The 15506-nt window shown below is 35.3% G+C and overlaps 2 protein-coding genes across 2 annotated transcripts; both read left to right on the top strand.

Moving 5' to 3' along the window:
- Window positions 1-306: 306 nt before the first annotated feature.
- On the top strand, window positions 307-6222 carry LOC110709126 (adenosine kinase 2-like). The gene is made up of 12 exons (XM_021887341.1): window positions 307-512; window positions 869-922; window positions 1213-1259; window positions 1368-1399; window positions 1489-1590; window positions 1697-1764; window positions 4831-4907; window positions 5008-5105; window positions 5197-5267; window positions 5354-5420; window positions 5546-5729; window positions 5826-6222. Exons 1-12 carry the CDS (start codon window positions 430-432, stop codon window positions 5966-5968), a joined length of 1026 nt encoding a protein of 341 aa, XP_021743033.1. The 5' UTR covers window positions 307-429; the 3' UTR covers window positions 5969-6222.
- A 525-nt stretch (window positions 6223-6747) lies between these two features.
- LOC110709097 lies at window positions 6748-7377 on the top strand. Its single transcript, XM_021887312.1, has one exon. The coding sequence runs from the start codon at window positions 6748-6750 to the stop codon at window positions 7375-7377; it is 630 nt and encodes a 209-aa protein (XP_021743004.1).
- Window positions 7378-15506: the final 8129 nt, after the last annotated feature.

Here is a 15506-nt window from a genome sequence, read left to right as displayed (position 1 = left end):
CACATATCACTAAAAGACTAAATACATAGTTCATAATTAAACTATATATTATAAGATATTCTTAGTTTTACAACCTAGACATAAACTCGTATATAGCCTCAACAACAATTCAACGAGCCTTGCTTAGCTTGTCATCGGGGGGGCACGCGCAACGCGCGTGATCCAACGACTAGTATATAAAATAAAAAAAAAAGAAAAGAAAAAGATGGTTGGTGACTAAGGGCCAATAAAAATTGTAAAACAAAGTTCTAAAAGGAGTATTCAAATAATTTGTGTGTACGCAGGCCCAAATGTCGAAAAGTAAAGTGGGGTTGGTGAATGACTGATATTTTTGTGCGCCTATAAATCACCTCCTTCTCACAGATCTGAATCTGAGCTTCTCACTTCACTTCATTCTTCCTTCCTTTTCTCATCTAATCTCTGTTAAAAATGGCGTCTGAAGGTGTTTTGTTGGGCATGGGAAATCCTCTTTTGGATATCTCCGCTGTTGTCGACGATGAATTCTTGCACAAGTAAGTAATCGTCTTTTCATCTGATTTCTTTGGTTTTATTTTTTTGATTTATTATATATATATATATATATATATATATATATATATATTTTTTTTGGGGAAAATTTATTATCTCTTAATTTGTTGTATTTGATGAATAATTTTTTTAATATATTGTGTTAATTAATGTAATTTCATTTTTTTTAAAGAAATTTTGATGGAAATTGTTGAAATAATTCTACATCATGATTGGGTTTTTTTTTATTTTGATGATTTATGAAATGATCCATGAATATCGAATTTGATTATTTCTAATTTTCTTGTCGGTAGTTTTGTGAAATGGAGTATATATATTGATTTGGTTGATTTTGATGCAGATATGACATCAAATTGAACAATGCCATTCTTGCTGAAGATAAACATGTGCCCATGTAAGTAAGCTATCTCTTATATAAGGTGATTATAGATTGAAATTTTATTAAGCTACAATCTATTGATATTTGAAAAGGTTGTATTTGATTTTATGATAAGGCATATATAACATTGGAACTATTTCACTACTCGATTATCAAGTCAATTCTATGTGTTTCGTTATAATGGTGCTTTCCCTAGTGTATTTAGAATGGTTGATCACTATATTAGCTTTAGCTTTAAGCCTTTTTTAGGGATATATACATGGGTTTGATGATTATTTGTGCTAAAAGTTGAAGCCCATTTCTAGGTATGGAGAGATGGATGAGAAATTCAAGGTGGAATTTATTGCTGGAGGTAATTTGCACTGTTATGCTAATATGCCTTGTTTTAGAAAGGGTTGAGAAATATTTTTGGAGCTAATGATGTTTGTGTTAACGGGTTATTGTTTGTTTTTTGTGACAGGTGCTACCCAAAATTCGATCAGGGTTTGTCAGGTATAGCTCGGAATAACTTTCATGATTGAAGTGGAGTGTAGGTTTAACATTTGTGTTATTAATGTACATCTGTTTCTTTCCTTTTTCAGTGGATGCTCCAAAAACCTGGTGCTACTAGCTACATTGGTTGCATTGGCAAAGACAAGTTTGGAGAAGTGATGAAGCGTGATGCGACAAGTGCTGGTGTTAATGTAATGTTTATATGTGCGCTGTTTTCTTTTCTTTTAATTTTTTCATCATTAAATTTAAATATATTGTATTGCCTTTTGTTGACGTGTATGAATTTTATTTAATCAGGTTCATTATTATGAGCATGAGTCTGTGCCTACTGGTACTTGTGCTGTTTGTATTGTTGGTGGTGAAAGGTTAGTCTTGATCTCTGGTTATCCACTTACCCTTTGTGACTTTTTTGTGATCCTGATTGCTGAAGTGCTTATTTTCTTATGATTGCCTACAATGGGTTGCTTAGGTGCTCTTTTGCATTCTCCATTTATTATTGAAATTTTGAATGCATCGCTTCCGTGCTTGCTTTAATCAAACCATTTTTTTAAAAAAAACTTAGTGGAATAGTATATCCCTCTTCATTCTTCATGCTTTCCTATTTTCCGTATATGTCACTCTGGACTATATAACATGTCCCTTAACCATCAATAATTGCTTGTTTATAGGTAACATGTCCTTTACCAACAATTAATGCTTGTTTGGGTACCTTAATTAAAGTTCAATGACAACAAAGACATGAAGTAGCTCTAGTGCGCATGTAACTACCCATACTAGTCCTTGAAGATTGAAAAGATCTAAAAAGGGGGAGATATCGCATTTCCTCTTTATACCTAAACAAACCTTGGGTAGCCTTGGAGGATATATGTTTTTGTTGTAAAGATACAGACCTTCAAAGAATTCATTGAATGGGGGTGAAAATATTGTAACTACTTTCGCTGTTTAAGATTTTTAAAACCTACCCTAGAGTTAGCATGGATTTCTTTTGTTCACAAAGATTGCTTTAGTTGTTGGAGATAAGCTAACTTTTGGGGACCTTGGCTTGGATATTTCCAAATGAACAAGCACATTTTTTTTTCAATTACAATTCCCATAACCTTACACCTTTCCAAATTTGCTCTCTTTGCTGAAGGATCAAATGCCCCAATTACTCAAGTCCCCCAATTAATCTTCTTTCAAATCCCCCAATTAAGTTTAAGTGATCCTTCTTCTAAAACGAGCCTTCACAATTCTACCACTAACCCCAAAATCAAACAAAGAATCAATGACCTGTTTGAACTTGTGTAATTTTATGTGTGTAATTTTAATGCAAAGCAGCCAAATTCAATTGAAGGTAAATAGTTAGCTCCTTTAAAGTAGGATTATAAAGCTTCAAATCCCCAATCCTACATTGAATCGCATACTAGCTATGGCAATGCAGATACACTTCATTACTCTATTGTACTTAGCATAAGCCAGTGTTTGAAAAAGCGCGCCTAAGGCGCTGAGGCGCAAGGCAATCAGGGGTGAGCGCTTAATTTGGTCTGGGTGAGGCATTTTGGGTTAGGTGCACTAAAAGCACCCAAGGCACACGTTAGGCGCATTTGAAGCAAACTTCAGCCAAAAAATTTTAACTGCCCATATACTGCGCCACACTGAAGCAAAACCCTCTCGCTTCGGTGCGCCTTGAGCTTTTTATACATTGGTATAAGCATGAGTAAATCTTTCAATTTGAAAGAATGTCTTCATATAAGAACTAACTTTATCAAGTCCATCATTTTCATACTACTCTTCTCCAGTCCTCTGCCTTTCCTTGTAACAAGGCTAGAAGACACTAAATAACCTCAATCACTGCAAAAAAATGAAAATTACAAGCTTAATTAGAAAAACAATGACAGTGACTGAAATAAAAGTGAGGAAAGAAGCTTAAACCACTTCAAACTTAATGATAGGTTGGAAATAGGGCTGAATATCTGCTGACAACCACCAATGAGCCTCCGAGTGTTCCTAATATCAAATGTGTTTCTTTTTAAATCTTCTCTCTTATTATTTTTGTCCAATCTTATATCTTCCACCCAGTTAGCTTTTAACAATTTTAGGGTTACCCCTTTACCAGTTACGTATATTATCCTCAAAATAATTACACTTCCGCACTTTCTTACTTATATGCATCTTTGTCTTACGCTCACCCCTTCCTTTAACACTTTCTTTTTTAATTTATCCTACTTTATCTTATGCCCACTAACATTTACAAAATTTTCTTAAGTTACATACTTATACTAACCGATCAGGATATAAATAAATGGAGGTAGTTCAAAGTTGTTGGTTGGAATTCTTTTATTGGAAAAACTCAGTTTAGATAGTTTTCATTTGGACCATCTTAGGGTGAGGGTTAATTAAACCGCAATGCGTGTTATGGTATGAACTTGTAGATTGAGGAAATAGTTGTGGTTTCTTGTTTAAATGTGCATGGGATTCCTCATGTGGATGTCCATAATGCTTACAAACAATAGTATGTCCTTCCCTAACACTTATCCAATAAGCCCTTCAATGTTCCTAGAGTTGAACTTTTTATTCTTGAGTAATATGGATAAGATTGTAACATCACAAGGTAACCTTTGGCTCTTCTAGGGTTTTTAAATTTTTTTTGCTTGCTAAGAAACGAGTCACTTATGTCGGCCGTTGTGGTTTATTTGGTGCATCTAATTCAAAATATGTTTTTGAGCCATCTATGTCATCTCCTTGATTGGATGATCTAGCTTTGGAAGTTGCACTCAACCATCTTGAAGATTACCGGAATTCATGGTTATTGTACGACCTGTGTGTTTGCCAAGAGATTTATTTTGTTTTGCCACTGATTAGACTTTCAATTCATTGCATGTTCTAGTAATATAGTTTACTTGCTAATTCTAGACTGGAGTTGTATAGTTGTAGGACTTTTAATGGGCTAGAATACTGTAGTGTGAAGTACATGTACATAAAAATTACTTACTATGTTTCTATTTTTTATGATCAGTTGAAGCTGTGATAAAGGATATCTTTATCTAATTTAGTGCACTTAGCAATTGTTCCATTTGCTCCATTTCTAGAAATAGGTATACACAAATTAAAATATGGTTACGATATCATGTCATACCCATAATTGACTTGGAGCATTGGCCGTGTATCGTTATTAATGGATTTTAAATACATCATGTTAAAAGTTGGCTTCTTAAACCAGAATGCAATGCTAAGATTAATCTACGCAAAGGAGCATAAGCTATTAAGCTGATATAGATTGCTGTGTAACATAAAGACCATTGAAGCTGATTATGAGATTTTTGTCAATGAGTTAGGCGCCATGCTGTAGAACTACATTAATTCTTGCTTTGATGTGCTTCGAATTTGTTTTATCAAGTTATGCCAACCTGGTGCTTGATTGAAAGGGCTGATGATCCATGGTTTCTGTTCAGGTCATTAGTTGCTAATTTATCTGCTGCCAACTGCTACAAGGTTGACCATTTGAAGAAACCTGAAAACTGGGCATTGGGTATATAAGCTTTCTACTTTTCCTGAAATATCAAAGTCCCTCTTCAATTTTCGATGATTTGAAAGTTGAACTAACTTGCATGTATGATTAAATTTGATAGTTGAGAAAGCCAAGTTCTACTACATTGCTGGGTTTTTTCTAACTGTATCTCCGGAATCCATTCAACTTGTGGCTGAACATGCTGCTGCAAATGACAAAGTAATTTTGGCTTCACATTAATTTTTCTACTTGTTTTGAATGGCTTTTGAGTCTGACAGGGGACTGTTATACACTTGTGCTTTATGTGCAGATTTTCATGATGAACCTCTCTGCTCCATTTATCTGTGAATTCTTTAAGGACCCTCAGGAGAAGGCTTTGCCGTAAGTTTTAATCTTCCCGTTTGATTGAAGAATTTACCTAGGAGGTATAAGCAGAGTATTGATAGAATTTGTTTCATGTGCTTCAGATACATGGATTATGTTTTTGGCAATGAAACAGAAGCAAGAGCCTTCTCAAAAGCTCACGGTTGGGAGGTAAGTGTGTGTGTGTGTGTGTTTTTTTTTTTTTTTTTCAATTTTTAATTTTTTAATTTTTTTAGTGAAATAATATATTCGGCTTCAGTTTAAATTCATATATCTGATTAGTGCTTTTGTTACAGACTGACAATGTAGAAGAGATTGCCATTAAGATCTCCCGGTGGCCCAAGGCATCAGGAACACACAAGAGAATCACTGTGATTACTCAGGGTGCTGATCCTGTTGTTATTGCTGAGGATGGCATAGTGACGACATTCCCTGTACCAGTGTTGCCTAAAGAAAAATTGGTTGATACTAACGGAGCAGGTATGCTCTCATAACTTGTATGCTGGATAGATTCGGCTTATTGTTACCTCTGCTTATTCATCGTCATGAATTTCACTCACTCACTTTCTCGTACAGGTGATGCTTTTGTTGGAGGATTTTTGTCTCAGTTGCTTCAGGGGAAAGCTATTGAGGACTGTGTTAGGGCTGGTAATTATGCTGCAACTGTTATCATCCAAAGGTCAGGCTGCACATACCCAGAGAAGCCCGAGTTTAAGTGAAGGTTTTTAGTTCATGCCTACTCGCGTTAGAGTAGTAGTTGTGATGAGTCATTTTATGCAAGTTTCTCATTTTTGTAGTTTTGAACCTTGGTCCTCCAAGTGTTATTGTTGCTCGGGGATCTAATTGTTCAGTTTGTTTCCCCAGAAGCATCAAGCATGTGTTTTTATAGATTAGTGTGATGCGGAATTATAATATGCTGGTGAGTGTATTAAGAATACTATTGGAAATGGATAATCAGCCAAAAATCTAGCAATCTTCCTGCATTATTAATCACAAAATTAGTAGATTGTTACCTCTTGTGAAAATTTGTCTACAATTTCAAGGAAACACTCTCATCAACAACAAAATCCCATTGATCAACCCTTCATAGTGCGGGAATCGGTCAGATTTAATCTTATCATCTAATATAACTAAGATTAAAACAATCAATTTCATGGACTACAATTAATCTGATCACCAAACCAAAGTAAACACTCTAGTTTAACACCTTATCTAATAAGTTCTTTGTAGATGACCATGATAAAAAGTACATTTTATCCATTGAATTGCTATGTGAGGTTCTTTGAGCTAAGAGCACTGGTGTTTCAAAAAAAAAAAAAAAGCTAAGAACACTGGTGAGGAAATATATTGTCGTTGCTAAATTTCTACCAGAAAATCCTACATTATCTCCTATAGACCTATAGTGAGTACGGTGATAAGTTGGGCTGAATTCCAAAAGGATGACGAGTAATGCCAATATAACCGGCAACAAACCCTCAAAAGATTTAAGCTTGAACCAATGTGGTATCTTGATCCTTCTTTCACCTCTCTTATTCACCAATCATGGCCTACAAACCAAACCCCCCTCTCTTCCAAACTCCAACTCCTCTCACATTCCATTCAAAACTGGGAAAAAACCCAATTCCCAAATCCCCTAAAAAAAATCCAAGTCCTATCCAAGAGGATTGTTGGCATCCAAAGGGCTTTGGAATCAGATCCTTCAAATGGTTTCCTTCAGAAACTTGATGAAAATCTCTCTATAGAGATCTATGAGCTATATGCCCAAGAAGAGTCCTTTTGGGCTGTAAGAGCTAGAACAAACTGGGCTACTTCTGGTGACAGAAACACAAGTTTCTTCCACACTTCTGTCATCATCAGGATGAGAAGAAACAGAATTGATAATATGAGGAATGAGGTTGGTGAGCAAATCCTACCACATCAACTTCATGACCACATAAACTCTTACTTCTTTAATCTATTCTCCACTGAAACCAGCTCTTCTGATTACCCATCCTGTACCTATGGGAATGAGGTCCAGATATCTCATCTCCCTCTCCTGTTTGAGACCCATTCTACTGTGTTCAATATGGGCAGGCTTAAAGCCCTTGAGATAGATGGTTTCCACCCTCTCTTCTTCCAGAATCATTAGGGTTTAATCTAGAAAGACATCCAAGATTTTGTTGTATCCTGCTTCTCAAATCTCTGTGTTCCTTCTGATATCAGTACTACCTCCATGACCCTCAAACCTAAAGTTGATCATCCTGAAACAATCAAGCAGTATAGGCCCATTAGCCTTTGTAGCACTGCTTACAAAATCATCTCAAAAATTCTGGTTAATAGAATAAGACCCCATCTCAACTCCTTGATTTCCCCAAATCAAAGCAGTTTCATCCCTGGGAGAGGATGTGAAAACAACTTCATAGCTAATAGTGAAATCCTACACTCTATGAAGAAGAAAGTTGGGAAAAAAGCCTGGTTTGCCCTCAAGTTAGACCTTGAAAAAGCCTATGATAGGCTGGAATGGCCTTTCATAAGGTCCTGTCTTGCTAGGAGTGGGTTTGATAAACCTTCTGTAGACCTAATCATGAGTGCCATTTCCTCCTCCTCCTCCTTCCATGTCATGGTTAATGACAAATCTACTCCATCTTTTAAAGCTACCTGAGGTATTAGGCAGGGGGACTCCCTCTCCCCCTACATTTTCATAATTTGCATGGAGTACTTATCCTCTCTAATTGCTGAAGCTTGTGATTCTGGTGATTGGGTTCCCTTCTAATTTAGGAAAAACTCCCTTGCCATTTCCCACCTTATGTTTGCAGATGATTTAATCCTCAGCTCTTTGGGGAAGCTTCCTGTCAGACCCTTAACTCCTTTCTCACACCCTCGATGTCTTCTTCTCCCTATCTGGCCAGAAAATGAACCCATCTAAGAGCCAACTGTATTTCTCTAACAATGCCCAGCCTTAGATTATTGACTTTTTCTCATCTTCTCTTCACATCCCTGTTACTAATGACTAGGTACCTACCTTGGCTTTCCCTTGACTGATAAAAGGCCTTCCCCTTCTCAAGTTGGGCATATTGTCAGGAAAATGAAATCAAAACTTGCATCTTGGAAGGCCAAGTGTCTCTCTAAGGCTGGCAGGACAATCCTCATAAAGTCCACCCTTCAAGCCATCCCTCAATACTCCACGAATGCCCTCAACCTCCCTAGAAAGGTGCACCAAGAAATTGACAGCACCTGTAACATATTCTTCTGGGGTGCTGATCAGGATAGGAAAAAATCCTCTCTCATTGCTTGGAGCTTCCTCTGCTGCCCAAAAATCCATGGTGGCCTAGGTTTCAGAGAAGCAAAGCTTCAAAATGACATTCTCCTGGCCAAACTGTGCTGGAAGATGCATAATAGTAATAATCTGGAACCAAAAATCATAAAAGAGAAATATTGCAAAAGAGAGATCCCTGTTGACTTTAAGTATGGTTCCCATATCTTGGAATCTATGGGAAAGGGTGGTATATTTACTCTAAGTACATTCAATGGGTAATTGGGAATGGCAACTCATGTCTCCTCTGGTTTGACAACTGGAATGGCAAAGGTCCTCTTAGGAATCTTATTGCAGGACCTATTCCCCTGCATGAGGTCTCACTTAAAGTCAGTGCTATCATTGATGAAAATGGTTGGAATCTCCAAAATTTCCCCTGTCTTCTCCCCCCTGACATTAGCTCCATCATTGCTGCTACTCCTACCATTCTTGACAAAGAGGACATGCCATTCTGCTCTCTTAGAAAAGGGAATTTTTTTGACTCTCAGCAAGTTTACTCTGACCTGTGGTTGGATTCCCACTGCACCAAATTTGATCCTTCAGTTTGGAATCTCATATGGGATTCTAAGTGCCCTCCTGCCAATAGATTTTCTTATGGCAGGTTGCTTGGGATAAAATCCCTACTGCTACCCTCCTTCACTCTAGGCACGTGTTAATTTAGCCGTCATGTTGCTTCTGCTCATCTGAGGTTGAATCCCTGCTCCATATCCTCATAGACTGCTCTAGGGCTGAGGAAGTCTGGACTCTTATCCCAACACCTCCCTCCTTCTTCTCTTCAAACATCCTCCTTGACTGGTTGACTGAAAAATTATCAAACTCTTCTGATACCACCCCTTTTTACATGCCATGGTCTGCTATGTTCTCCATAACCATTTGGAAATTGTGGCATAGAAGGAACTCATGGGTTTTCAACAAGAAAAACACTACCCCTACTGCTTGTCTCAGCCATATATCTTGCCTTGCTCATCAACATGCCTTTATAACCCTGACTCAAATTCTAGGCTTCTAAGTCCCAGTCTTAATCCCACACCCTGTTCCTCAAAGAGAATCATAGTGGATTCTTCCTTTAGTGCATCCTCTCTTTCTACTGGCCTTGCTTGCATTTGTATGGGCAGTAATAGCTCCTGGATTGAGGGGATTGCCTGTCACTATCCTGCCACTAACTCCCTTCAGGTTGAAACAAGTGCCATCCTAGCTAGTCTATACCTCATACATGCTAGGGGATGGAATGATATCACCATTTTATCAGATTGTCAAAGAGATGTCCTAGGGATAAACTCAAAGGATACCCCTTCTGATGAAGCTACTTATATGTATATGATTTGTAGGGAGCTGCTTCATCAGGTGGAGAATTGCAGATTGATCCATGTCCTAGACAAAAAATTCAACTAGCAGACATTCAGGCGAAAGCAGCAAGAGGGGCTCTAACTAAGTCAAGAATTGTAAGGCACCCAGATGTAAATTGGCTAAATGCTTTTAACAGCCTAGTAGCTTAGTCTAACCTTTTGTCAAACAGTGAAACTAAGTTTAATGTAACTTTTGGGCCTTTATGGCATGACTGTAATGAGTGATGTTACCTATGGAGCACACTCACCTAGGAATGATTTGAACTAAACTTTATTTGCCGTTAATCTAATTTAGTTGCTCCTTTCTACCAAAAAAATGACCCTACTCTATTCTTTGCTATCATAAAATCAAGTTGTTTTAAGAGAAAAAGGGATAAGAGTAAACTAAAGCTTTACCCCGTATTAAACTAAGATCATGTCTTCTTTAGTCTTTACCTTATTTTTACTTAATTGAACCTTTTTTTTTTTGTTTAATTTAAATTATTTTTTATGATATAACTAGGTTACAAACCGTGTGATGCACAGTTTATATAAAGCATATTTTTAATTTGTACATTATAAAAATAAATCGCTATTATACATGAATATAAATAAGAATTAGGTATATTTTGTAATTTTAAAATTTTTTATTTTCATAAAAACTATAATACAGTATCTGTTTAACGTTGTCTAATTCATAGTTCAATGTAGGAGGTCGTTTATTAGTGTGCTATTTAAAATTGTTTTAATTTTCTATGATAAATTGATAGGTTTTAGTTGTAATGTAGAAACTTCCAATTTTTAACACTACAATTAAACAACCTTTTCATAGTTGAACTGAAATTATTTTTACTGAACTGAAATTATTTTTGCTAACTTAAATTATTTTTACTGAACTGAAATTAATTTTACTGAACTGAAATTATTTTTGCTGAATTGAAATTATTTTTACTTACTTTCTATTATAATTCTTCTTTAAGAAAACTGAATTTTACTAAACTGAACTTATTTTTACTGAACTGAAATTATTTTTGCTGAACTTAAATTATTTTTACCGAACTTAAATTAATTTTACTGAACTGAATTTATTTTTACTTAATATTTTTTTTAAGGTGAATAGAACAAGGCCTTATATGAGAACTAATCTATAATTTTAAACATGTGAGTAAAAATTTAGAACACACGAGTAAAAATTTAAAACATGCGACTCAAATTTAAATTTAAAATATATGACTAATAATTTAGAACATATGACTAATAGTTTTGAACATGTGTGTGAGCAATAATTTAGAATATCTGATTCAAGAATTAGAGCATGAGAGTAAAATTTTTAAAAATTTGCTTTATGAAATTTAGAACATATGATTAAATTTAGAATATCTGATTTAAAATTTAGAACGTGTGAATAAAAAATTTAGAACACTTGGTATAAAATATAGAAAATGAGAGTAAAAATATTGAGCATATAAGTAAAAATATAGAACATATGAGTCAAAATTGGAACATAAGCTTTCAAATTTAGAACATATAACTAAAAATCTTAGAACACACGCACGTTTTAAAATTTAGAACATATAAGTTAAAATTTCGGAATAAGTCATTCGAAATTTATAATATTTAACTTAACTAATTTATGGTTTAGAACATGTGAGTATTAATTTAGAACATCTGATTTAATTTAGAACACCTGGGAAAAGTTTAAGACATCAGATTTAAAATATAGAATATACGAGTAAAAATTTAGAACATAAAAAGTGTTCTCACATAAGAAAAATTCTCACATACGAAAAATTCTCACGAGAGCCTCCCCCTATATATATATATATATATATATATATATATAAAGACAAACTTTTAGCCAAGTCACGAGACACGACACTTGGCATTCTAATTTTTCTCAGAGTGTCGCGCCACGTTGGATAGATTTAAATAGACTTTGTAAGATAAAAAGTTAGTTTAAAGTTTTATATTCAATCAAATTTAGATAAAATTTTGGGATAAAATTGTTACTTTAGAATCTTACTTTTGATAAAGTACCAATATTTATATATACAAATAAAATTATTATTTTATTCAAAAAAATATTAGATTATAACTGTCAATAAGTATCATCTAAATTTATTTTTTATATCATAATATCTTTTTTTGGAGTGAAGGGAAGTAGTTAAGTTATATAAATTTTGTTCAGGAAAATTAAAATAAATTATGATAAGATTTAGCCAAGTACAAATAAAAAAAAAGTTTTAATAAGGTATATTAAGTTTAGATAAGTAAAAATCAAGTGAATAAAACACACCCTAATATAGATCGACATGTTAATTGGGTCGGGTCATGAGTCATTTCAGATCGGGTCACTCTAGGTTACAAGTCAAAAAAATGTTCAACCCTAGCCCAAAGTTTAATTTTGTGTTCGGGATCGACTGGCGTAGAACAATTTTTTAATTTAATTTATTTTTTGATATTATTAGAATTTTCTAATATTTCATGCTTACATATTTTTTTTATGTATTAAATCGAACATTTTCACCAATATCATTATTAGTCATTACATTTCTACTACATAGTTTAAATTGTCACAAAAGCACATAAATTAAAAAAAATAATTTTTAAATTCAATAAACAACCCAAGCATTGCACGGGCACAAAACTAATATATATATATAAAAGAGTAAAACACCCAATCTAACTTCATGAGTATTAAACTTGAGAGTAAGTACAAAATTTGCCGAAAAACAAGGAGTCGTGGCCAGATCAACGAAATTTATTTATCTGGGGCCAGGGTTTAATCGTCTTTTCATCTACCAAGTGAGGGACACATGTGTAATTTTCTATATAGTCTTTTGGATGGCCAACTAATAATGTCAAAGGCAAGTTACATAAAGTAATTGGACAACTGTAAATAGTACAAAAGTATTGGACAATCTTTTGCACTTATTTACATAATACTCCCTCCGTTTTTAAGTACTTTCTCCATTTCTTTATGCGCGGAGTTTTAGGAAAAATTGAAGAAGATAATAAAATATGGAGGTAGTGGGTTTGGTGGAAGAATAAAAAATTGTAAAAAACCAAAAGTAGTGAAGATAATTGAAGGAAGAGAATATGGAATTAATATTGTTGGGTCCACTTGGTGAGAGAAAATAATTAAATATTGTAAAAGTTTTCCAATTAAGGAAATGGAGCAAGTATTTAAAAATGACCGGAAAAGGAAAGTGGAGCAAGTATTTAAAAACCGAGGGAGTATACATAATATGCCACCAGATTAACAAATTTCGTCAATATGGCAGATTAACTTGTATTTGCCGAAAAACAAGTGATAATAGTAGGAAGACCAAGGGAATGGACTTAAATCGTGGCGTAAATGCAACTTATCACCATTCCTCCCCCCGGGAAAATGATCCTATTATTATTTTATTGGAAATATTTTTTAAAATAATCCAAACTTTAAGTCATCCGATTTATACAATTTTATATTTGAGTTATTTTTAAATAATCCGAATTTTAAGGGCATCTTTTTGTTGAAGCAACTTAGTCACCAACATGTTTAAAAAGTTAATTGGACAAATGTCAACAACAAATTGGGTAAAAAAAAAAAAATCTTAAACGTAAACTCTTCCCTTTATTCTCTTCCTTATAGCCATCACTGGCTAACTACAAACACTCCCTCTAGCCACCCCAATCCTCGCAACCACCACCAAAACCCTTACCCCCCTCATATATCACCGAAAACACACCCCTCTTCCCCCCCTCATAAACACCATCAAAACCCTCTCCTCTCTCCGCACAAACACCCTACAATCACTCCCTTCCCTTCTCCCCCACTTAAACCGATTCCATTGCTTCCCCCACCATTGAAACACCTCTCCCTTTGCCCACCGCTTAAACCCTTACCCCTTGCCCCCCTCACTATCGAAACTTGCCCAAGAATCTCCCTTACCTCACTATTGAAACCCTCCCTCCTTGCTCCCTTACTACCAAAACTAACCCTACCTTTCCCAACCAACGTAAAACTCCCTTCTATCACTTATACAACCGACAACCACTCCCCTAACTTCCTCCTCCAATGTAACACCCGGGATTAATATTAGATATTATATATCTTTTCTAGATTCTAGCATGTAAGGATTTGCTTTGGTGCATGACATAATTCTTAATATAGGTTAAGGCATTAATCCTCATATAAGAAAAGTTTCATTCTCCTCAACTTCTAATGTGGCAACGCCATGATGCCTGCTTCCCTCCTTCAAGGAGCATGTGTCTTGAAGGCACAACAAGAAACCAAAACGATCCCTGACTTTGATACCTCGTGTGGGCGCGAAAGAGAGAGGGAGAGAGAGAGAAGCTAGTGGACGAGAGAAGAGATAGTTAGGGTTAATGGGGAAGGTCTGGGAAGGGATGGGTCGGGGCTACGGAAAAGATATGTTTGGGTGCAGGGAAGAGATAATGGGAATGTGAAGGGCTTGCTTGAAAAGAGAAGGGAAGGGAGGGGCTACCAAAAAAGGGAAGATAAGGTAATTGATGTCGGAAAGGTAAAGGGGTTACGTGAAAGTTAGGGCGATCAAAGGGGGTTGAAATTGAAAAAAATTACCCATTTAAGTCCAATAAAAGAAAATAGCTCCCATTGTTCGTATTGTTAAAAAATAACTTAAACTTTAGATTATTAAAAGTAAATTTTCTAAAGCTGTCTTACTAATTGTTAGAGATATGATAGCATCAATATCAGATAATATGTGTGATATATTTTTCGTATAGATATTATTACAAGAATATATATTTAGGTTTATTTAAACCTAAATATATTATTCTTCTAATAAGATCAATACACATATTTTCTAATATTGATGATATCATATATATATATAACATTATGATGGGTGTCATAAATGGCACTCATTTTATGAGAATTTAGGTTGTTTTTACCTTCTTTTCATAGCTTTCTTTCTTAATAAATGTATAGTTTTATGCTTTTGCTCTTTATTTTACCTTTGCTCTCATATATTTGTGGTTTTGTGCATTCTGATGGTTTTTTCTAGTTTTTTTCTCCTTTATTTGTTCTCTTTTCTTGGTTGTAGGTATTGTACGAGGTTCAGGTATTGATATGGATGGATTACTAAGGTGGAAGATTCTTTTGGAGCAAGCTCAAGGCAATATGAAAGCTCAAGATGCAAGGAAGTGGGTTCTCCAAGTTCTAGCTCTTGCACTCTCAAGCCGTGCTCTCATGATGATTGGGTGTTGAACCCACCGTCAAGTGCTTTTTGGGACTGCCACTCTTGGTGTCCATCATCATCATTCGGTGCGCTCATTCATAGACCTTAGCGAACGCACGAAGCCGTGAGAAGAGTCGAAGAAACCCAAAGAAGCGCGGGCGCGCAGCTAGGGCTGGTAAACGGACCAGGTCGGGTCGGGTTCATGTTCGGGTCAGCTGATTTCAGGTTAGCCACCCCCCAACCTGAACCTGATCCATTTAACTTTTTGGATTGAAACTCCAACCCGAACTTCATATTTTCAGGTTTGGGTCAACTCGAAATTGACCTTATTTGACTTGATTTTTTATTTGGGTTTTGAATGAGGTTGCTATATTCGGGTTGACCCGACCTAAGCAACCTGATTTGTTTAAACAGTCTGATTTATTTTAAACCAAAA

The sequence above is a fragment of the Chenopodium quinoa genome, unplaced genomic scaffold (assembly GCF_001683475.1).
Source record: "Chenopodium quinoa cultivar QQ74 unplaced genomic scaffold, ASM168347v1, whole genome shotgun sequence".
NCBI classification, from domain to species: Eukaryota; Viridiplantae; Streptophyta; class Magnoliopsida; order Caryophyllales; family Amaranthaceae; genus Chenopodium; species Chenopodium quinoa.
The sequence above is the reverse complement of the archived record's forward strand: the minus strand, read 5'-3'. Positions and strand labels throughout refer to the sequence as shown.

Coding starts and splice junctions, on each gene's coding strand:
- LOC110709126 (XM_021887341.1), top strand. CDS start 430: ATGGCGTCTGAAGGTGTTTTGTTGGGCATGGGAAATCCTCTTTTGGAT. Junction 1,400..1,488: donor ATTCGATCAGGGTTTGTCAG/GTATAGCTCGGA, acceptor TTCCTTTTTCAG/TGGATGCTCCAAAAACCTGG. Junction 5,730..5,825: donor GGTTGATACTAACGGAGCAG/GTATGCTCTCAT, acceptor TTTCTCGTACAG/GTGATGCTTTTGTTGGAGGA.
- LOC110709097 (XM_021887312.1), top strand. CDS start 6,748: ATGTGGTATCTTGATCCTTCTTTCACCTCTCTTATTCACCAATCATGG.